The sequence below is a fragment of the Hemitrygon akajei genome, chromosome 10 (assembly GCF_048418815.1).
Source record: "Hemitrygon akajei chromosome 10, sHemAka1.3, whole genome shotgun sequence".
In the NCBI taxonomy this organism is placed as follows: Eukaryota; Metazoa; Chordata; class Chondrichthyes; order Myliobatiformes; family Dasyatidae; genus Hemitrygon; species Hemitrygon akajei.
Window position 1 is genome coordinate 57,087,341 of NC_133133.1, and position 23,016 is coordinate 57,110,356.

A 23,016-nucleotide genomic window follows, 5' to 3' on the forward strand; every position below is an offset into this window, starting at 1 on the left:
AGCCCACTATATGTTGCCTTAAGAAATGAAACCTGAGAGACTGTAATATAAGGTTGCTCCCAATCAGTGAATCACGTTCAAAAGACTGATTTTCTATTTCCTAAATGCAAAGCATAAAGCAATGCAGTGTACACACAAACTACTCTCACCATACTCTAATTCAATCAAGTGTGTCCTGTTAGCAGTACAAAGAAGCAAATTTATCATCAACATGGGCAAGAATATTTCTCGATGTCACATCAATGTTTACCTGCCGATTACAGTTATAACTGTACCTTAGTTGCATCAATATGCTCCTGCAATGAATCAATGAAGAGATCTCCCACGGGCTCCCAGGAATCTCTAACAGCTTCAGCCTGATCCAAGGCAAGACTAATCTCTTCCATGGCACTTTGGAGCTCCAAAAGTCTCTCCATTGTTCTCTCGATATGCCTGTGCCGGTCGATGCAACGAGCACTCAGTTTTTCCCACATTTCACTTGACACATTAGCCTGCTTCCAAATGTATCGACTCAGGTTCTGGATTCTTTGCTTTGGTGACATATCTGAAATTAGGTGTTCAGATACATTAGGTGGAATCATGTACATGCTGGCTTAATGAAGATAACTGGATAAGAAGAGACTATATCACCATTGCTATCCATCAGTATAGAAATATTTAGTAGGATTATGGGGTAGAAGTTGCCAGACAAGGAAGTATGCACAGGAATATAGCATAGGGGTTTCTGGTGTTTTTTTTTAATGAATTTCAACTTTAAATTGTTAAATTATTGAAGCAAAAAAACAGAAAGTGGCAATTTTTTAAGGAAAATACTATTGAACTTTATTTTAAGTTAGATTTTAGTAAATAATTAAAAGCCAAGTAAAAGTGAGAAAGAAGAGAACAATTGAAGTATGAAGATGCAGTATTTATAATGTTAAAATTAGACAATTCAGTTCTACAAGGTTGCTATCATAATAGTAGAATACATGTCAAATTTAATTATTTTTTCCTTCTTCATTCACTTTTTTCATTAACAAATAATAGATTAAACAATCCAAGTACACACTGTTGGCAAGAAGTACTAGCAGGCCCAGGGTCAAACTAACTACCTTAACTTTATGATTTCCTTTACTAATTGTATGAACAAATAGTGCAGGGGAAAATGACAGAGCAGTGAACTTTCAGGGACTTTGAAAACAGTGAAATCTCCTGGAGGGCATGGATTATAATTCAAACGAAAATGAATCTTCAGAACATGAATGGTATGCACAAACTGATTCCAGATCTTTGAACTTACAACAAAGGGCTCCTTAGAGGAGAATTCTTTTTTTGTCTCTTTGTTGTGTTGTTTTATCTTTGCAATAAGACCATCCTATTCTCCTTGGTATTTGGAAATATATGTTAAAATAATTCAAATGGTCTAAGAGATTTTAGAATAAGCAAGTGGCGGAGTTGAAGGGCAGTACATAGATTTGCACTGGTGCATGAAGGCAGTAGTTCTTTTGTTTTTCTCTTTATCTATACCATAATTTAGCCAGCCAATGATGTAGTGGCATCCACACTGGTCTTCGAGGTGAGTGATCCCGGGTTCCATTCAGGCTGGCTCCTTGCACGCTTACCATCCATTCTGGGTTGAGCATCGAGCTAGCAACTCAACTCGGCCTCGTAAACAAAAAAGACAAAAATACTAAAGAAATGGCAAGGTTGCCACTTGATGTGCCACCAGGCATGGAAAGGAACAACAACAACAATACAATAATGGCAGAAAGAAAGCTACAGGCAAGCACAGTAATATGATGACCTTTATCGGGTGTTGGTTCCTCTGTCTCCTCAAGAGGATGCTGGGATAGAAATGCTTGAGCCGACTCCAAAGTCGCCAGTATGAATGGTCCCTTTGTCTTTACATCTTCCATGAAAGCCTTTATTGAAGCAATGTGGAAAGAAAATTATAATTAAGAGCAAGAATCAAATATTTAGCATCTCAGTTATCAGGTTAGTAAATTGCTTGAGTAAAATATTGCGGTTGTTTTTGAATTTTAATTGTGGAAGTATAATAGAAGTTGTAAGAATCTGGACAACAATATTTAGGTGCCTACTGAAGTAGTCATCTGCTCAGGAGACTTAACCTGAAACCAATTCGTAAACAGGCATCTAAATGGAAGTTTGTGGAAAGGAAGGAATGGATGATATTGGAGCCTGGTGACTTAATAAAAGAAAAACAGTTGTGCCTGTTTGTAATGCGTTGACTGGTTAGCTGCCACAGGGATCCCTGGGGTCACCGGCTACAGGTTCCAGGGCACAATTGAAATGTCAGTGTTGCTAGCCTGTGAACTGGCAGCCTTTAACAGTCAATGTGGGGAGAGAAGGGAATTAATGCAGTGGTTTGCAAGTTCTGAAGTGTTTTTCTGGTGGAAGACCTGTCCATTATGTTAGCTGGAGCATCTGCAATATAATGCATTGCCTGCATTAATTCCATCTAACACTGATGTCTTTTCCCTGTTACTCTTCGTGGTCATGATAACATCTTTAATGTGCAGGCATTTCTCTCTTACTGATAGCAGGTGGATTAAAATTTCCAGGCCTATGACCCATGTTGTTCATTTAATTTAAAGCATTTAAAATATTTAACAATAAGATGGGAACCAAAAGAGTTAAAAGTGGTGGTAGTTTGTTTTAATTTTCAAAACTTCCCATAATTATTGCGGCACCGGCAAAGGTAAATTATTTGTGCTCAAGTAGGTGTGATTTATGCCCTAGTGATCCCGGTGGCAGTGGCCTGGGTAGTAACTAGGGGCTTGACCATTCACTCACTGTTGGAGGACCATTCCCCACTGCATTTCCTCCACCCAGAGTTCCCCATTCCCCAGCAATGGTTCCTCACATTGAGTTAATCCTGTCCTGGTTCCCTCCTCTCCACTCAGTTTCCACCCTCTCCCTCCTCCATTTTATGACCCTTTCACTCTTTTTCCATTCATCTCCATGACAACCTGCTTTGCTGAAGGGAGTGCTTTAATAGTCGTGACTCACTTCACAGTGATTGAGACGTCAGCTGTTAGCAGGAGCGCCTGCCATGTCCCAGCTCCTAGCTCTAAAATGGGATAAAGCTACAATCATAATTTCTTAAAGTTAGAATTTCCTGATTTGACAATCTTGTTCAGAGGCAGGTGGATCGTACCATTTAATTGTTCAATTTAATATCAGAGAATGTATACAGTATACCGCCTGAAATCCTTACTCTTTGTAAACATTCATAAAACAGAGAAAACAAACCCAAAGAAGGAATGACAGAAAAAGATTAGAACCCCAAAGCCTCCCCTCCCTTCCCCTCCCATACACAAGCAGCAGCAAAGCATCACCCCTTCCGTTCCCCCTCCCCCCAACCAACCACCATGCAAGCCCCAGAGACCATGATCTAGAGTCCATCAAAGAGTACGGTCCATCTCAACACTGACATCTCAACAGGCCATCTCTGTCACTAACGAGGGAGAGAGAGATATCGCTCCTGGCACAGTGAAAAGAGAGACCAACAGCTCACTGTTTCGATGTTACAGTCTGCAGCATCACTTATTTGAGAACCGAAGGCTCTCTCTCACTATTGAAAGAAAGAGAGAGAACAAGAGAGAGAAAGAGAGAGAGCGTGAGAAAGAGCATGCGCGAGGGAGAGAGAAAGAGAGATGGAGAAACAAAGAGTGCAGTGGCCTCTGATAGCTGCTATCTTAATGTTTCGATCTCCCATGACTCTTCAGTCAGTGGCGTCGGTGTGGAATGGAGTTGTCCTCAGGGTCCAATTTGGTATATCAAAATCAGGTGAAACCCAACTTTTAGGCTTGAGTTGGAAGCCTGACAGTTTCCAAATGTGAAGGGCACATAAAACATGCGGGAAATGAAGATAAATTCAAAGACTAAGACTAGTTTATTAGGAAATAATATTTAATGTCTCACAGAATCTAACTCAGCATGTCATTACTCACCAGTTTAAACTGTGATATTGCAAGTTTTGATGTTTGATTTCTAGACGATATGGTTTTGGCCTATAGTTACAGTAATGAAACTGGCAATAAACTTCTCTGTAGGAAATGAATGCCACTCTTCTCTCGTCTGACTGCGATCACTTGATTAAATTGAGGGACTTCTTGCCTACGCTGCTCATTTATGGGAAATGCACCAGCCACCTGAATTTCAAGTAGGCCTCCATGCAGTAATATATATATCCTTTCTTACAGTGTCAGATGCAAATGCATCCTCTTGCTATTTGCTTATTAAGGTATGATGAGAACAGCGATACCCTCACAAAAGTAGTTTGGCATACACCAATTTTTAAATAGGGTTTCCCCTGTTTAAGAGAGATTTGTATTCCATCTGTAACTTGAAATTAGCAAAATTAAATATAACCAGTATAAGCAATCACTGTTAATGAGATATTTCGCAAGAGCAGAAATGTCTACCTGCCGCTGATTGTTTCTGTCAACCCAGTGGCAACTCACCGAGTGGAATTCATTGTAGCGCTGCACTGCGCCGATGTCTCCAGTGAAGGGCAGCTGCTCAGACAGCTCTTCGTCTTTCACAGTCAACCAGTCAATGATCTCCTGCAAGGACAGCTGCAGCTTGCCACTGTGATCGGAGAGCGCTTCCAGCCGAGCCCTTCGGACAGAAAGGGGGGTTGAAGCAGAGGTGTTAGTTCGGTGAAGGTAAGGAGGGCGCCAGGACATCACTGTTCACATTGCACGCACTATCACTGAAACTGGTCACGTATCTGATCTCTAATCCGAGGGCATATTCAGAGCTGCTACCCCCAATCCCTGGCTGACTGCTCTGGGGCATGTCATCGCTTTACAGCACAGACATTGTGCAGTCTTCCATTCAGAGACCGTTTGCATCCACAGAACAGCTTAGGCATTTGAGAGATCCCAAACCTTGGCTCACTGGCTTCCAAAGGCTTTGACATTCATAAACATTCAAAATTACTTGGAGCCTGTTAAAAAAATAAAAATGTTAAAGAAATTAAATTACTAAAAGATTGAAAATAACGAAAACACGAACTTAATAAGGCAAATCAAAAGTTCTCTTTGCAACCCATCTTTTTCCCATTCATTTTATCTCGAGCTAATTCTAACCTGCCACAGGGTCAACAGACTGATGAGCAACTCCAGAAAGTCACCATTACTCAGTGAGGAATCCAGCAGCACAGCAGAGATATCCCGGTGCTTGGTTGAGTGAAGGTGACCCTTCAACCTCCCTTTGGAAATACATCAACAGAAGGCTTCACTGCTGAAAGATCTGCAGATCTACACGTTTTGTCTGCAATGGATGAGTTGGCCGCAAAAACAAAAACTAATAAAATACTTCCAATTGTACGTCAGGCTGACCTGCACTGCAAATATCAGCACTAGGCCCACCACTCACTCACTCTCTTCACCACAACTTTCTTTCTCAACAGTATTCTGGGATTCACTACATTTGTAGGTTGTGGGCAGCCTTTATTGAAAGCCATTAGTCAATGTTAAGTTGGTATGCAGGTTATTCAACTACGTAGTACTTATGACCAACTGTAATGAAGTTTAATTCCTTGTCTGTACTTCAATTTCTAACTTTGATTTTTTATATTATTCCCTACTGTTTATAATTTATTTATAATGTTGATTTTCGGTGCATGTTATACCGACACACCACATCAAATTCCTAATTGATGTGGTGAATAAAGTTTATCCTTGATCCTTGACGTGATGCAGTTCTCTCTTGGGATCCCCACATATTAGTCACAGGTATTAGCTTCAAAGGGGGTGCATCAACTTATTATAATCTCAAATGGGAAGTATAGCGGTCAATTATACCATCATTTGGTGCCTTCTGAAATGATCTGACATAGTATCTGGAGGGAATTTCCTTTCTATCTGATACCTGGTAAAAAGTGTGGGTGGACAGTGAAAAACTTTGCATCAACAATCAAATTCTTCTGTTTTTGCAGAGGTAGGTCATGTTTACTTGTTGCCTGAATTAAACATTTCCATTTTGCTTTAGGAAGACAGGGATATTTTCAGAGTTTGCTCGTTCTCATTAAAATTCCAAAGGCCCTGAGCTAAATTAGGGCAGAATAAGATTTATTATCACTGGAATATGATGTAAAGTTTATTTTGCTGCAGCAGTACATTGCAAAGACACAAAAATCTATAAATTATAAGCAAAACAAATAGCGCAGAGAAAGAAATAATGAGGTAGTGTTCATGGGCTATTCAGAGATCTGATGGTGGATCTGATGTCATTAAATCATTGGTCTTCAGGCTCTTGTATCTCTCCCTAATGGTAACCATATAACAATTACAGCACGGAAACAAGTCATCTCGGCCCTTCTAGGCCGTGCCGAACGCTTACTCTCACTTAATCCCACTGACCCGCACTCAGCCCATAACCCTCCATTCCTTTCCTGTCCATATATCTATCGGATTTTGCTTTAAATGACAATATCGAACCTGCCTCTACCACTTCTACTGGAAGCTCATTCCACACAGCTACCACTCTCTGAGTAAAGAAATTCCCCCTCATGTTACCCTTAAACTTTTGCCCCCTAACTCTCAACTCATGTCCTCTTGTTTGAATCTCCCCTACTCTCAATGGAAAAAGCCTATCCACGTCAACTCTATCTATCCCCCTCATAATTTTAAATACCTCTATCAAGTCCCCCCTCAACTTTCTACGCACCAAAGGATAAAGACCTAACTTGTTCAATCTTTCCCTGTAACTTGGGTGCTGAAACCCAGGTAAAGTTCTAGTAAATCTCCTCTGTACTCTCCCTATTTTGTTGACATCTTTCCTATTATTCGGTGACCAGAACGGTACACAATACTCCAAATTCGGCCTCACCAATGCCTTGTACAGTTTTAACATTACATCCCAACTCCTATACTCAATGCTCTGATTTATAAAGGCCAACATACCAAAAGCTTTCTTCACCACCCTGTCCACATGAGATTCCACCTTCAGGGAACTATGCACCATTATTCCTAGATCACTCTGTTCTACTGCATTCTTCAATGCCCTACCATTTACCATGTATGTCCTATTTGGATTATTCCTACTAAAATGTAGCACCTCACACTTATCAGCATTAAACTCCATCTGCCATCGCTCAGCTCACTCTTCTAACTGGCCTAAATCTCTCTGCAAACTTTGAAAACCTACTTCATTATCCACAATGCCACTACCTTAGTATCATCTGCATACTTACTAATCCAATTTACCACCCCATCATCCAGATCATTAATGTATATGACAAACACCATTGGACCCAGTACAGATCCCTGAGGCACACCACTAGTCACTGGCCTCCAACCTGACAAACAGTTATCCACCACTACTCTCTGGCATCTCCCATCCAGCCACTGTTGAATCCATTTTACTACTTCAATATTAATACCTAACGATTGAACCTTCCTAACTAACCTTCCGTGCGGAACCTTGTCAAAGGCCTTACTGAAGTCCATATAGACAACATCCACTGCTTTGCCCTTGTCAACTTTCCTCGTAACTTCTTCAAAAAATTCAATAAGATTTGTCAAACATGACCTTCCACGCACAAATCCATGCTGACTGTTCCTAATCGGACCCTGTCTATCCAGATAATTATATATACCATCTCTAAGAATACTTTCCATTAATTTACCCACCACTGACGTCAAACTGACAGGCCTATAATTGCTAGGCTTACTCTTAGAACCCTTTTAAAATAATGGAACCACATGAGCAATACGCCAATCCTCCGGCACCATCCTTGTTTCTAATGACATTTGAAATATTTCTGTCAGAGCCCCCTGCTATTTCTACACTAACCTCCCTCAAGGTCCTAGAGAACATCCTGTCAGGATCCGGAGATTTATCCACTTTTATATTCCTTAAAAGCATCAGTACTTCCTCCTCTTTAATTGTCTTAGTTTCCATAACTTCCCTACTTGTTTCCCTTACCTTACACAATTCAATATCCTTCTCCGTAGTGAATACCGAAGAAAAGAAATTGTTCAAAATCTCCCCCATCTCTTTCAGCACCTCACATAGCTGTCCACTCTGATTCTCTAAGGGACCAATTTTATCCCTCACTATCCTTTTGCTATTAATATAACTGTAGAAACCCTTTGGATTTATTTTCACCTTACTTGCCAAAGCAATCTCATATCTTCTTTTAGCTTTTCTAATTTCTTTCTTAAGATTCTTCTTACATTCTTTATATTCCTCTAGCACCTCATTTACTCCATGCTGCCTATATTTATTGTAGATATGTCTCTTTTTCCTAACCAAGTTTCCAATATCCCTTGAAAACCATGGGTCTCTCAAATTTTTAACCTTTCTTTTCAACCTAATAGGAACATAAAGATTCTGTATCCTCAAAATTTCACCTTTAAATGACCTCCATTTCTCTATTACATCCTTCCCATAAAACAAATTGTCCCAATCCACTCCTTCTAAATCCTTTTGCATCACCTCAAAGTTAGCCTTTCTCCAATCAGAAATCCCAACCCTGGGTCCAGTCCTATCCTTCTTCATAATTATATTGAAATTAATGGCATTATGATCACTGGACCTGAAGTGCTCTCCAACACATACCTCTGTCACCTGACTTATTTCATTCCCCTACAGAAGATCCGACACTGCCCCTTCTCTAGTTGGTACCTCTATGTATTGCTGCAAAACACTATCCTGCACACATTTTACAAACTCCAAACCATCCATCCCTTTTACAGTATGGGCTTCCCAGTCTATGTGTGGAAAATTAAAATCTCCCACAATCACAACCCTGTGCTTACTACAAATATCTGTTATCTCCTTGCAAATTTGCTTCTCCAATTCTCGCTCCCCATTAGGTGGTCTATAATACACCCCTATAAGTGTTACTACACCTTTCCCATTCCTCAATTCCACCCAAATAGTCTCCCTAGACGAGCCCTCTAATCTATCCTGCCAGAGCACCGCTGTAATATTTTCTCTGACAAGCAATGCAGCACCTCCCCCTCTTGTCCCTCTGATTCTATCACACCTGAAGCAATGAAATCCAGGAATATTTAGTTGCCAATCACACCCCTTCTGCAACCATGTTTCACTAATAGCTACAACATCATATTTCCAGGTATCAATCCATGCACTAACCTCATCTACCTTTCTTACAATGCTCCTAGCATTAAAATGAATGCATTTAAGAAATTCTCCACCTCTTCCTCTCTGTTTATCTCTAACAGTACAAAGAACTTTTCTGTCTTCTTTTTCTTCCTTCTCCCATACATCTGTTCCTACACTCCAGTTCCCCTCCCCCCATATCTAGTTTAAATCCACGGGAGCCTCTCTAGCAAACCTACCTGCAAGAATATTTGTCCCTCTCCAGTTCAGATGTAAACCGTCCCACCGGAACAGGTCCCACCTTCCCTGGAAAACTGCCCAATTATCTATAAATCTGAAGCCCTCCATCCTGCACCATGTCTTCAGCCACTTGTTGATCTGCACTATCTTACTATTTCTAAACCCACCTGCACGTGGCACTGGTAGCAATCCTGAGATTGCTATCCTGGAGGTCCTGTCCTTTAACTTGGCACCTAGTTCCCTAAACTCACCTTTCAGGACCTCCTCACTCTTCCTACCCACGTCATTGGTCCCTACATGGACCACGTCATCCAGCTGCTCACTCTCCCTCTTGAGAATACTGAGAACGCGATCTGAGATATCGCGGACTCTGGCATCAGGAAGGCAACAGACCATCCGGGATTCTCGATCTCTCCACAGAACCTCCTATCTGTCCCCCTAACTATCGAATCCCCTATCACTACTGCTCTCCTCTTTTCCCTCCTTCCCTTCTGAGCTGAGAGTCCAGTCTCGGTGCCAGAGATGCAACCACTGCAACTTGTCCCTGGTAGGTCATCCCCACCAACAGTATCCAAAACGGTATACTTATTGCTGATGGGAACGCCCACAGGGGTGCTCTGCTCTTCCTGTCTATTCCCCTTCCCTCTCCTGACAGTCACCCAACTAACTGTCTCCTGACTCCTAGGGGTGGCTATCTCCCTGAAACTCCTGTCTATTTCTGCCTCTGCCTCCCGAATGATCTGAAGTTCATCCAGCTCCTGCTTCAGTTCCCTAACACGGTTTGTCAGGAGTTGCAGCTGGGTGCACCTTTTGCAGGTGTAGTCACCAGGGACAGCTGTGCTCGCCCTGACTTCCCACATACTGCAAACAGAGCACTCAACTGCCCTAACTGCTGCCTCCATTACCTACTCCTAAACTAATCAGATTAATTAAAGGAGCTTACCTTTAATTAAAGGCCTTACCTCACCTGGAGTGAAACTCGTACTCAGCCTCTGCTCGTTACTTAAGTTCTCCCGCTGCCTCACGGGCCGACTTTCACGCAATTGCGCAGTTGTGCCCTGTTCAAACCTCGCCTCTGCCTGTTCTCGCCGAAGCCTGATTGAGCCAAAGCCGACCCACTCTGCATCTGTATATGGCGGTATTTCTTTTTTTCTTCTTCCTTTTTCTGGTAGTAATGAGAAGGAGGCACGTCTAAAATGGTGAGGGCCCTTAATGATGGGACGCTGCCATCTTGAGGCAATACCTTTGGCAGATGTCCTCAACGGGGTGGAGGGTTGCGCTTGTGATGGAACTGGCTGAGTCTATAACATCTCTGCAGCCTCTTGTGATCTGTGCATTGGAGGCTCCAAACCAGGCAGATTGCTTCCCACTGTACATTTACCAAATATGGCACATCGTTGGTGACGTCCCAAACTCCTCAGACTCCTAATGAAGTAGAGGCACAGGTCTACGTCAATGTGTTGGGCCAGGACAGATCTGAGATGCTGATGTGTGGGAACTTGAAGTTGTTCACCTGTTCCACTGTGGACCCCTCAATGAGGGCTGGGATGTGTGTTTTTTATAACTTCCTGTTACTGAACTCCACAATCAATTCCTTGATCTTGCTAACACTAAGAGCGAGGATGTTATTGTGATACCTCTCAGACAGTAGCGCTTCCTTGCTTCTGTAAGCCTAACTGCTGTCTCAGCTTAGTGGTGTCATTGTCAAATTTATAGACGGCATTTGGGCCGTGCCTAGTCACACCGCCATGAGTAGAGAGAGGGCTAAGCATGGTCCTTGAGGTGTGCCTGTGTTGACAGTCAGCAAGGAGGAGATGTTATTACTGATCTGCACTGACTGTGGCAAATCATACAAACATGTAAACCTCACTCAGAACAATGAGAATGACTCAGTCCCTTCTGTATAAATTTTATTTAAAGAAAATATATTGTAAATCCCATTTTATTGCTTAGCTGCTGAGCTGAACTGTACCCCCACTTTTTGGTTTCCCGGCAGTTGAATGCAATGATTAAATTTATTTATATTTATGCTTTCAAAGACTTCAACTTCACTACAGACTATCACAATTGCCTGGAGTTCGTTCATTAAAAAATTCCAGCTAAGATTTTACTCTTACTCAACAAATCTCTGAGAAACAGATTGCAATTTCCTTGCATGAAATTTGTGCCTGCCAAGATAAAGAATGCTGCTGAGGGAGAAAAACTTCTGTTTTTTATCATCTGGAATTCACTTCAAGCAAACTCAGTTCTGTTGCAATGCAGGCAGAAGCAAATAAATCTAATGGAAATGATTTAATTGAACTCTCAGAACAATATCCTCTAAGATGTGTATTACTCTATGGCAGTGTTAATCTACAGTAATTCTAAAGTATGGGAAAAAGCTGTTGAGCATTTTATAACATGACTGAGTGATTACAAGCGATAGTGGATAGATTTATAAAACACAAAAGAGACCATTTGGCCCATCAGTTTCATAAGGGCTTTCAAGGGAGAAATTTCATTGGTCCCATTCGTCTTTTCCTATTTTCCTGTACCCCGGTAACTAATTCTCTCTCACACACACCCAACAATTTTCTGCGTTTTGTCATTAATCTACACTTAAGGCTAATTTACAATAACCAGTTAACTCATCAGCTCAACTTTCGGATGCGGGAGGGAACTGGTGCATCTGGAAGAAGCCAACATGGTCACTGAGAGAAGATGCTATTTCTTGACGAGCAGCAGCTGAGTTCAGGATTGACGCTGAGTCTCAGGGGTTGTGAGACAGTGGAGCTATTTACTCTACCCTCTTAGTTGCCCTTTGCTACACTGCCTCATGATCTGCTGAACAGAGTGAACTTCTGGGGGAAAAGGGTGAACTTGATAAAGGGAGAGAGAAGAAAAGGGTAGAGTTTGATAAAATGTGAGGACAGGAGGAGAACATGTGTGTGTGTGTGTTTGTGTGTTGTGTGAGAGAGAGAGTGAGTGAGAAAGGAGGGATAGGGAGAGTAGGCAGAAAGAAAGAGAGGGAAAGAGAGTCAGAGACAGACAGGCAGGCAGAGAAACAGAGAGGAAGGGAGGGAAGATTACCCTACCTAGTCTGCAGATGCAGGACATCCTAGAAGAAACTGAGCGAGAGGCTGTAGTGAGGTTGTAAGGCCTACAGTCAGTCTCAGCAGAAAGCAGGGAGGGGCATGACACAAGGGATTTTGAACTGGATATCAAATAAGATAACCTCCTCAAGGAACCCAGCAATAGAGATGGAATTGATATCAGGATTCAGAAAGCAATGGTGAGCAGAGGCAGTCACTGAGTAGTAAGTAGGACTAGGAGAATATTGCTACTACTTTTGCGGTTTAATAGTCCAAGCTAATAAAAGGAACCAATCCTGAGATTTTGAGGAGAAGGAAGAGGGAAAGAGGGAGGGAGGGAGGGAGAGAGCAAGAGAGAGAAAATCAATGCCACTTCCGTGTCCAAGGTGACCACGCATGTAGGACGTGTTACCAGCTGCAACTACTGGCTGACCACATTGTGGAGCTGGAGCTGTGGATGAACTTCCTGGGTGGGGGGCACCCATGATGCTCAGATGTACATAGATAATGTAGTTAGTGAGCCGGTCACACTGCAGATGAAGGTTTCATGGGTGGAAAGGGAATAAGTGATGCTCAGGCATAGTAGGAAAAGGAAGTTTGTGCAGGAAGTCCCTGAGGCCATCCTCTTTCCAAGCAGTTAAGACCATAAGACATAGGAGCAGAAAAAAGGTCACTTGGCCTGTCGAGTTTGCTTCACAATTCAATCATGACTGAGTTATTATTCACCTCAACCCCATTCTCCTAACTTCTCCCCATAACCTTTATTTTGCTGACTAATGAAGAACCTATCCACCTCTATATTAAGTATACTCAATGACTTGACCTCCACGATGGTTCGTTGCAAAGAGTTCCATAGATTCACCACCCTCCTGCTAAAGAAATTCCTCCTTATCTCTGCTCTAAATGGACGTCCCTCTATTCTGAGGCTCTGCACTCTGGTCCTAGATTCCCCCACTATAAGGAACACATCCATTCTATATAGACCTTTGAATATTTGATAGGTCTCAATGAGATCACTTTCATTCTTCTAAACTCCAACAAGTATGGGCCCAGAGCCATCAAACACTATTCATACCTAACCCTTCCATTCTTGTGAAACTCCCATGGAATTTCTCCAATGCCAGTGTATCTTTTCTTAGATATGGGGCCCAAAACTGCTCACAGTACTCTAAATGTGGTCTGACCATGCCCTGTAAAGCCTCAGCATCATATCTTTGCTCTTATATGCTAGTTCTTCTGAAATGAATGCTGATAGTGCATTTGCCTTCCTTACCATTGACTCAGCTTGGAAGTTAACCTTTGGAGAATCCTGCACAAGGACTCCCAAGTCCCTTTGCACCTCTGACTTTTGAATTTTCTCCCTGTTTAGAATATAGTCTACGTCTTTATTCCTTCTACCAAAGTGCATGACCATACTCGGCCACCTCTTTGCCCATTCTCCCAGTCAGTCCAAGTCTTCTGCAGACTGCCTACTTCCTCAACACTACCTGATCCTCCATCTACCTTCATACTTCTGCAAATTTGGTTGCAAGGCCATCAATTCCATCATCTAATTCTTTTTCATATAATCTGCAAAGAAGCGGTCCCACTACCCAGCCCCTGTGGAACACCTTCAGTCACCGGCAGCCAACCTGAAAAGTCCCTCTTTATTCCTATGCTTTGCCTCTAGCCAATCAGTCAATTTTCTATTCAAGCCAGTATTTTTTCTGTACTACCATGGGCACTTATCTTGTTAGGCAGCCTCATGTGTGACACCTTGTCAAAGGCCTTCTGAAAGTCCAAGCAAAGAGCATTCACTGACTCTCCTCTGTCTCTTCTGCCTATTATTTCCTCAAAGAACTCCAGCACATTTGTCCAGCAAGATTTCCCTTTAAGGAAACCATGCTGACTTTGTCCTGTACCTCCAAGTACCCCCAAATTTATCCTTAATAATGAATTCCAACATCTCCCCAACCACTGAAGTCAGGCCAACTGCCTTATACTGTATTGCCTTTTCCTCTGTCTCCCTTCTTCTTAAAGAATCGAGTAACATTTGCCATTTTCCTATCCTCCAGAACCATTCCAGATTCTAGTGATTATTGAAAGATCATTACTAATGCCTCCACAATCTCTTCAGTTACCTCTTTCAGAGTGCTGGGCTGTAATCCATTTGGTTCTGGTACCTTATATGCCTCCAGACTTACAGATTCCCAAGCACCTTCTCCATAGTAATAGAAGCTACACTCACTTCTGCCCTGATATTCTCAAATTTTTGACATACAGCTGTGCCTTTACCTCCACAAGCCTTCCGGAGCCTGCTTCAGTGAAGCATCCCCACAGCATGATGCAGCCACCACCGTGCTTCACAGTAGGGATGGTGTGTTTTTGATGATGAATGGTGTTTGGCTACGCCAAAAATAGCATTTAGTCTGATGGCCAGAAAGCTCAATTTTGGTTTCATTAGATCATAGAACCTTCTTCCATCTGACTGGAATGTCTAGCTGACATTTCATGTGAGTTTTTTCAACAATGGCTTTCTCTCTGCCATTCTCCCATAAAGCTGTGACAGGTGAAGCACCTGGGCAACAGTTGTATGTGCAGTCTCTCCCATTTCAGCCACTGAAGCTTGTAACTTCTTCAGAGTTGTCATAGGTCTCTTGGTGGCCTCCCTCACTAGTCCCCTTCCTGCATGGTCTTTGAGGATGGCCTGCTTGAGGTAGATTTACAGCTGTGCCATATTCTTTCCATTTCTTGATGATTGACTCTACTGTACTCCAAAGGATATTCAGTGACTTGGAAATTTTCTTGTATTCATCTCCAGACTTGTGCTTTTCAATAACCTTTTTGTGGAGTTGCTTAGAATGTTCTTCTGTCTTCATGGTGTAGTTTTTTCAGTATACTGACTCACCCGCAGTCGGTCCTTCCAGATCCAGGTGCATTTTTACTACAATCAATTGAAACAACTTGTCTGCACACAGGTCTCCGAAAACAGATCTCCATTGAACTAATTATGTGACTTTTAAAACCAATTGTCTGCACCAGTGATGATTTAGTGTGTCATATTAAAGTGGGTGAATACTTAAGCAATCAATTATTTTGTGTTTTATATTTGTAATTAATTTAGATTACCTTGTAGAGATCTGTTTTCACTTTGACACAGAAGAGTCTTTTTCTGTTGATCAGTGTCAAAAGAAAACCCAAATTAATTCCACTGTGATTCAATGTTGTAAAACAATAAAAGATGAATAGGCACTGTCTGGGCACACCATGCTATTCGAGATTCATCTCCTTACAGGCAGCCACAAAACTAAGAAACTCAACAGAACTCATTGAAAATAGAAGACTGACAAACACGCTAAGTATAGAAAAAAATCCCAATTGTTTAAACAATAAAAGTAAGCAAAAAACATTCAGAACAGTTCACAGCCACAAAGCCATTCAGAGCCATTCCAGGAGCCTGTTAGTTGTAGACCACAGCCTTAGTTCAGGACAGAGACAAATAAGTCTTGCGTGTAGTGAGCTGAACACTGGCCTGTCCCTTGCCTCTGGCCCCAACACCCTGACCTTTTCAATCTGTCCCAACCCAATGCTTAAATCGGCTAAACTGCGGGTCCTTCATTCTAGTTTGGCCCGGTACTTAATTCACTTAAACATTGGTGTGTTCCTTGCTCTCAGGCCCAGGCCCCACTGCTAAAACTCTGCCATGCCTTGGTTGTGCTGCTTTGAATCAGCTCCAAGTCCACTCCAGCAGCCAAACATTGGCTTGTTTCCCATTCTTGGGCAGGGGCCCCACTGCCTCGATTTGGCTTGGACATGCCACGCTGCACCTTCGAGACTTCAGTTAACACTGCAAATATGCCAGGATGTACAGACGATCCAAAAGTCAACTCCAAAAGGGAAATTACGGGCTATTGATTGCAGTGATCATTTCTGACAATAACAGTGAGTAATAAAGTAGGCAACATTTATGTTTGTTGTTAGCAAGTTGTCGCTGTGCCTCACCAATGCCATCATAAACTGGAACATTGCTTCCCAGGGAAAGGCAACACTAGTCAAATTTGTCAAGCTACGGATCACTCTGCTGTACAGGAGGAGTTAAATTCCAGCATTGATTGAGTGCTACAGTATTGAAGGTGCTAGCTTTAACCTGAAATCCAATCTCCTTTCTGGGATGGATACAAAAGTTTCAAAGTAATTTCTGACAAATATTAAAGAGTTTATTTGGGCGTCATTGATAGTATTCATCAATTAAACTAAGTCTGTAAAGTAAATGATCATCACTTTTCTGTTTATGTAGTCTTGCTTTGTAGTCAGTTCTATAGCTGGTTTGGTTGGAATTATACGAAGTTTCAAGTATTAAAAAAATGAGATTGTATAGGAAAATTACTTGTGAAACTCTGATCAACAGAATGTTTCAGGAACTAAATAAGCATCTTCATCAGTATGTCCCAAACATGCGATCTTCATGGCCTTGGGCCAGAGCAGCTTGTGCTTAAGAACACTATGATCATTATATTCCCCATGTGAGTCATAAAATATATCAAGAAACTTGTATCAATAGTCTGGCAGGATCAACTTCACCACAGCTATTTTAGCAGTTCCAGTGGGAGAATGCCTATCACTTTTTTCAAGGACAGATAGGGACGACCAATTGATGTTGGTCTCAACAGCAACTTCCACTTCCCATAAACAATTTTTAAAAAAAGACTTTGATCACATTGACCAAGGTTGGGATGCCAATTTATCACTGGCAGCTCAGTCCCTCTGTGAAAACTCTGAGCAAGCTGTCCCTCCTCAGCCATGGACCTAAAATATTAACGATTTTTAATAAGAATGCATTCACCTGATATTTTGAGATTTCTTCTTGATCTCGTTCCAGCAGAGGTTCATCTCCCCGAAGTGCTGTTAAAATGCCTGTGAGTCAATTCTTTTGTTCTCTTTGTTTGGCTTTCACATTTGTTCCAAGCATCTTGAATTAACAATTGTAACTATAAAGATAATTATATAAAATGTGTATTAAAATATATGTTTGAATACTTCAAACAAATGATTTGCACTGAGTCAGCATTAGTTTTGTTATTTGTTTTTTTTTAATGTTGATTTTGTTAGTGTACCAAAAATTTATATAATCACAATATTGCTATAATAACACAAAAATTAACAACTATAGATGTTGTTAATCTGAAATAAAAATGGAAAATGGAGTAAGTATTAGCTTCCTTGCATATAAGCTGCTTGACCTACTGGGTATTTTCAGCCTTTTCAGTTTCAATTATACTCATGATAATGCAGAACACTTAGGAAATAGCTGCTAACTAGTGTAATGCCCTGGATCACATCTTTACCGTAATGCTGTAGGTATTTCATTTAGCAGCTCTGTAAGAGCGGTCTGTTCTGTTTTCAGCCTGTTTGGGATATTGTTGAAGATACGGGATGATGTGGAATGGGTGCCATCCAGTTAGCGGGAGGTTTTCTTGATGAGGGACAATAAGGTTGGTATTGGGATTTTTGTTCGGCAGAAGATGAAGGGAGGACGCTGGGGAGAATTGATCATAGCATACGATCCAGTGGGAGACCCATTTGTTCAAGATGGATTGCGAGCAACATTTGGAAGGTGGTGAGGTTGTTCATGCTGACCATGGCCCAGCGCATGAGCGATAGAGAAGTTCAAGATGAGCTGCAACTTGTGCACATTTGACTGTTTAATTAGAATGGGCCCTTTTGTTTTTGTTATTCTTTACTAACCCTTTAGTTAGTTAAGATTCATAAATATAATTCCCTTAATCATATGAAGTGTACTGTCTATTATTTTGTGGCACTAATTTGTAACAGGGTACATAGCATCCACACAAATTGGGGTTTGGGATGGGATGAGCCGTCTCAGTCTCAGGAGTTTGGTGGGACTTGAGAGTGTCTTCCCTAGACTTACCTAGCCAAGGAAACCAGGGTGTTTTACTAGTATTTACGGAGTGTTCCGCCAACCTTAAACATCAAATGATTAAATGCTGTCCTTTTTAGTTACCTAGGGAGTTCTCCTCCATGAACTTCCCCAGAGTTTATGTACCACCAGCGGCCAGCTATAATCAAGTACTTGAGATACTGCATGATGTCGTCTCCAAACAAGGAACAGTCCATCCACATGCATCTCAAATTCAGCCAGGTTTGTCTGAAGAAATCCCTGCCCAATTACCATCAGCACAAGAAGACCCAGCACACTAAAGCATTGTCGTACTAAGATAAGGAATGCCTACCATTTCATGCCCAGACAACCATTTGGGAAATTTGATCACTTGGCTGTCCCTTCTCCTACCTGCACATGGGCAGAGACTGAAAAGCAAACCTCCGGAGATTAGAACCACAAGGAACAGTTGCGTGAGGGAGAGGAGCAGCTATAGGATGGCTTTGAGTCAGTGGGCTGGGCCGTATTCAATGACTCCTCTGTGGATCTGAAACACCACAGTTATCACGGACTTTATAAAAGCAGTTGTAGATGAGTGTGTCCCTACAAAAACATTCAGAGTCTTCCCTAACTAGAAGCCGTGGATGAACCATGAGATCTGTAATCTGCTGAGGGCCAGATCAGAGGATTCAAGATTGGTGGCCAAGAAAGTTACAAGAGGTCCAGGCATAGATTCTGGAAAGTCATCTCATGGGCAATTCTGGATTAACCTTGAATCAATGAAGGATGCTTGACAGCTGTGGCAGGGCTTGAATAATATCACCTCTTATAAAGTAAAATCAAATAAAGTATGTGACAACAGGGCTTCACTTCCAGATGAGCTCAATGCCTTCTGTCCTTGCTTTGTCCCTCAAAACATGGATGAACCATTGCAACTCCCACAACCTCCCAGTGATCCTGTGATTTTAGACTCTGGGGCAGATGTGCAAGCATCCTCCAGGTGGGTGAACCCGTGAAAAGCATCTGGTCTAGACAGAGTACCTGGTCAAATACTAAAGACCTGTGTTGATCAACTGGCTGCAGTGTTCACTGAGATCTCTAACCTCTTGCTTCAGATGTCTGAGGTACCCAGCTGCTTCAAGTAGGCTCACTTATGTCAGCATCTAAGAAGAACTTGGTAGCCTGCCTCAATGACTATCATCCAGTAGCACTTACATCCACAGTGATGAAGTGTTTTGTGAAGTTGGTGATGAAACATATCAACTCCTGCCTAAGAAAAGACTTGGATCCACTCTAATTTGCCTAGTGGTGCAACTAGTCCACAGCAGTTGCCATCACATTGGCTCTTCACACAACCCTGGAACATCTGGACAGTGAAGATGCAGACATCAGGATGCTGTTTATCAACTACAGCTCAGCATTCAACACTATCATCCCCTGATAACTAAGCAATAAGCTTCAAGATCTTGGCTTCAATACCTCCTTGTGCAATTGGAGCCTTGATTTCCTCACTTGCAGACACAGTCAGTTTGGATTGGCAAGAACGTCTCCTCCATCAGCACAGGTGCACCACAGGCTGTGTGCCTAGACCCCTGCTCTAGTCGCTTCACACTTATAGTTGTGTGGCTAAGGACAGCTCCAGTGACATATTCAAGCATATAGCCGACTCAAAGGTGGTGTTGAATTCACATATAGGAGGGAGACTGAAAACCTGAGTGAGTGCTACCACAACAACGTCTTACTCAATGTCAGTAAGACCAGTTAGCTGATCATTGACTGCAGATGGAGGAAATCAGAGATCCATGAGCCAGTCCTCAATGGGGGATCAGAGGTGGAGAGGGTCAGTAACTTTAAATTCCTTGGTGTCATCATTTCAGAGGGCCTGTCCTGGGCCTAGCATGTGAGTGCGATTACTAAGAAAGCGCAGCAGTGCTGCTACTTCTTCAGGAGTTTGCAAAGTTTCCGCGTGACATCTAAAACTTTGACAAACCTCTACAGATGTGTGGTGGAGAGTATATTGACTGGCTGCATCACTGTCTGATATGGAAACACTAACGTCCTTCAATGGAAAATCATACAAAAGGTAGTGGATGTGGCCCAGTCCATCAAATGTAAAGCCCTCCCATCATTGAGCACATCCACACGGAGCGATATTGCAGGAAAGCAGCAACCGTCATCAGGGAATCCCACCACCCAGGTCATGCTCTCTTTCACTACTGCAACTGCATTAGGAAGAAGGTACAGGAGCCTCAGGTCTCACACCACCAGGCTCAGGACCAGTTATAACCCCTAAACATCAGGCTTTTGAAGCAAAGGGGATAACTTCACTTGCCCCATCACTGTAATATTCCCACAACCTATGGGCTCACTTTCAAGGACTCTTCATCTCGGTATTATGTATTTATTTATTATTTGTTTCTTTTTGTAGTTGCACAGTTTACTATCTTTTGCACACTGGTTGAATGCCCAGTTGGTGCCGTCTTTCATTGATTCTATTATGGTTATTATTCTATTATGGATTTGTTTGAGTATGTCCGCAAGAAAATGAATTTCAGGAGTGTATATGGTGACATATATGTGCTTTGGTAACAAATCTACTTTACGTTAAGATGTGAAGGCACAACAGTGGTGCAGTATGTCCCAAACATAATGTAGAGATATAACAGCAATGAGTGCCCACCAGTCTGTGGTGCTGTTAGGTGATGAGGAAAAAAAACTGCAATTTAACAAAAAGCACAGCACGGCTTTATATAAAATTGATGAAAGTAACGGTTATTAAAGATTAATACATAAAGTGTCTACACAAAAGAATGTTAGGTTGTAATGAATAAGCAAAATAGTGGAAATAGCAAGGTTATATCAAGCACATTTTAAATCTCCTGCTGTAAGCAAATACAGTGTTTTACTACATGAGTTGCATCCAATTTGTGCATTTATGAAATAATAGTGATCAAGTTCCATAGTGGCTATCCAATATTTGTGTACTTTCATTATGGTGCTTTGAATCTTGAAGGATTCTAGCAAGTAGACAGCTTCTATCTTCGTTGCTGATTAGTGCCCAAGTTTGTGTAGATTACTTTAGTTACAGCTTATAATAAAGAACTGTGAGAAAAACAAATAATTATGAAGATATTCTCTATGGTTTATCTGTATTACTCATAGTGATATATTGATTTTTCTATTTAATTTCCTTTGCCTTAAACACTGGCAAATTTCAGCGTCTCAGTCTGTAATACAAACTTTTCCTCTTACCTCTGCAACAACAGCTTTATGCAGTTATCAATAAACTGTGATCACTAATAATCAGACTTTCAGGGGGAACTTTACGACTTTCCCACAACATTCAAAAATATGGCAATGATGCACCCATCTACCAATAAGAATTCCACCTACTTAGGCCAAAATCTTTGTCATAATATTAATTTGGTGAAGAAGGCCCTCAAACCAAATCCTTCTGGAAAGCTAAGTTGACATTGCAACATCTAGTTTGTCCTGACTACTATGTTTTCTAAATTATTATCTATATAGACTATATAGAAGAAAATAATGCTTAACATTAGTTCTAAATTTTCAGTAACACATTTTGAAACTCTGTTTTTTTGTCTTACAGTTCTGGAATGAACTGTCCAAACAGTAAGACAAATCTTACTTTTCCAATTCATTAAGTACATGATGAGATTTTGTCAGAAGGTTCTACTTTGAGATGTCTTTGAAGTTAAGTTATTCCTTACAATGTTTTTCTCATCTGGACTGATCAACTAGAATTAGATGTACTACTGCAGCTGTGATCTCAGTTGATCTCTGAGGGTAGAGTTCAACCAATTTGATAATACAGTTTATCTGTTACTTAATATCAGTTTAGTTTAGACTTGGTGAAACTCAGATCAAAAGTGGAATATGGGTGCATATGGTCATGTCTTATCTCCCACTTAAATAGATATGTGAGAATGGTTTAGTGAACTGATTCACTTCAAAATCAAATCAACCATGACATACTCATGGAAACTTTGAGAAATTAGTACCTGTTTGTTTAACGATCACAAGATTGTAACAGCTGATTCTAGAAACTGCATGATACAGAAACGTGTGAATATACGTAGTTGCCTAGAAACTGGAGTTCACCATTTTTTGTTGCACTAAATAGGCACTGCAGTCAGTGGTAATGGTCCTCCAATCTGCTGAAAAGCCGGGAAAGTGAATATTAAAGGTAGTGGTATGACATTGTGTAAACCAATTCATGTGCTAAACACGTGTGTGTGGTTGTCATTGGGACGTGTATAAATAGATTTTTCAGCCACAATATCAACATGCTGGCTGCTGAAAATGATCTAGAGTATTCAAGTCAACATTTTCATTTCAATTTGCGCTATTCCCTGGTTCCTTACTTGATTACAACTAATCGAGCTAGATATGATTGCTATTTCAATTTAATATTCGTAAAGTAGCTCTCATGTGCAATTTGTCAAGGAAAAAGGCATTAATGGGCCCAACAATTGTCAAACTGATTGAGCTTATTTGGAACATGGTAGATCCTAAGAAGATAAACCAGAGAGTGGCGTGCCCTCGGTTAATAACATAGAATGCAAAGTTACTGTTTTCACTCAGCTATATTTATACAGATCTCTGATTGTATCAAAGAGAAAAGGAGCAGTCGTTTATTGAATTAAAGATCTATGGATATACGTATAGTAAAAGTGAGTAAAGAATTAAGTTGAAAGTTCTTTTCTCATTTCCAATTAACGTGAT

The 23,016-nt window shown here is 41.3% G+C and overlaps 1 protein-coding gene across 10 annotated transcripts in view; it reads right to left on the minus strand.

The window, feature by feature from the left end:
* Window positions 1-23,016, minus strand: part of drp2 (dystrophin related protein 2) — a 400,551-nt gene that overhangs the window by 73,724 nt on the left and 303,811 nt on the right. For all 10 annotated transcript variants that reach the window (XM_073058375.1, XM_073058376.1, XM_073058378.1 and 7 more), the window contains 4 exons: window positions 17,215-17,359; window positions 4,467-4,623; window positions 1,784-1,901; window positions 276-544 (listed from right to left, as the gene is read on the minus strand). In XM_073058375.1, coding sequence (XP_072914476.1) covers window positions 276-544; window positions 1,784-1,901; window positions 4,467-4,623; window positions 17,215-17,261 — 591 coding nt within the window. In that variant the 5' untranslated portion in view covers window positions 17,262-17,359. The remainder of the gene's footprint in view (window positions 1-275; window positions 545-1,783; window positions 1,902-4,466; window positions 4,624-17,214; window positions 17,360-23,016) is intronic.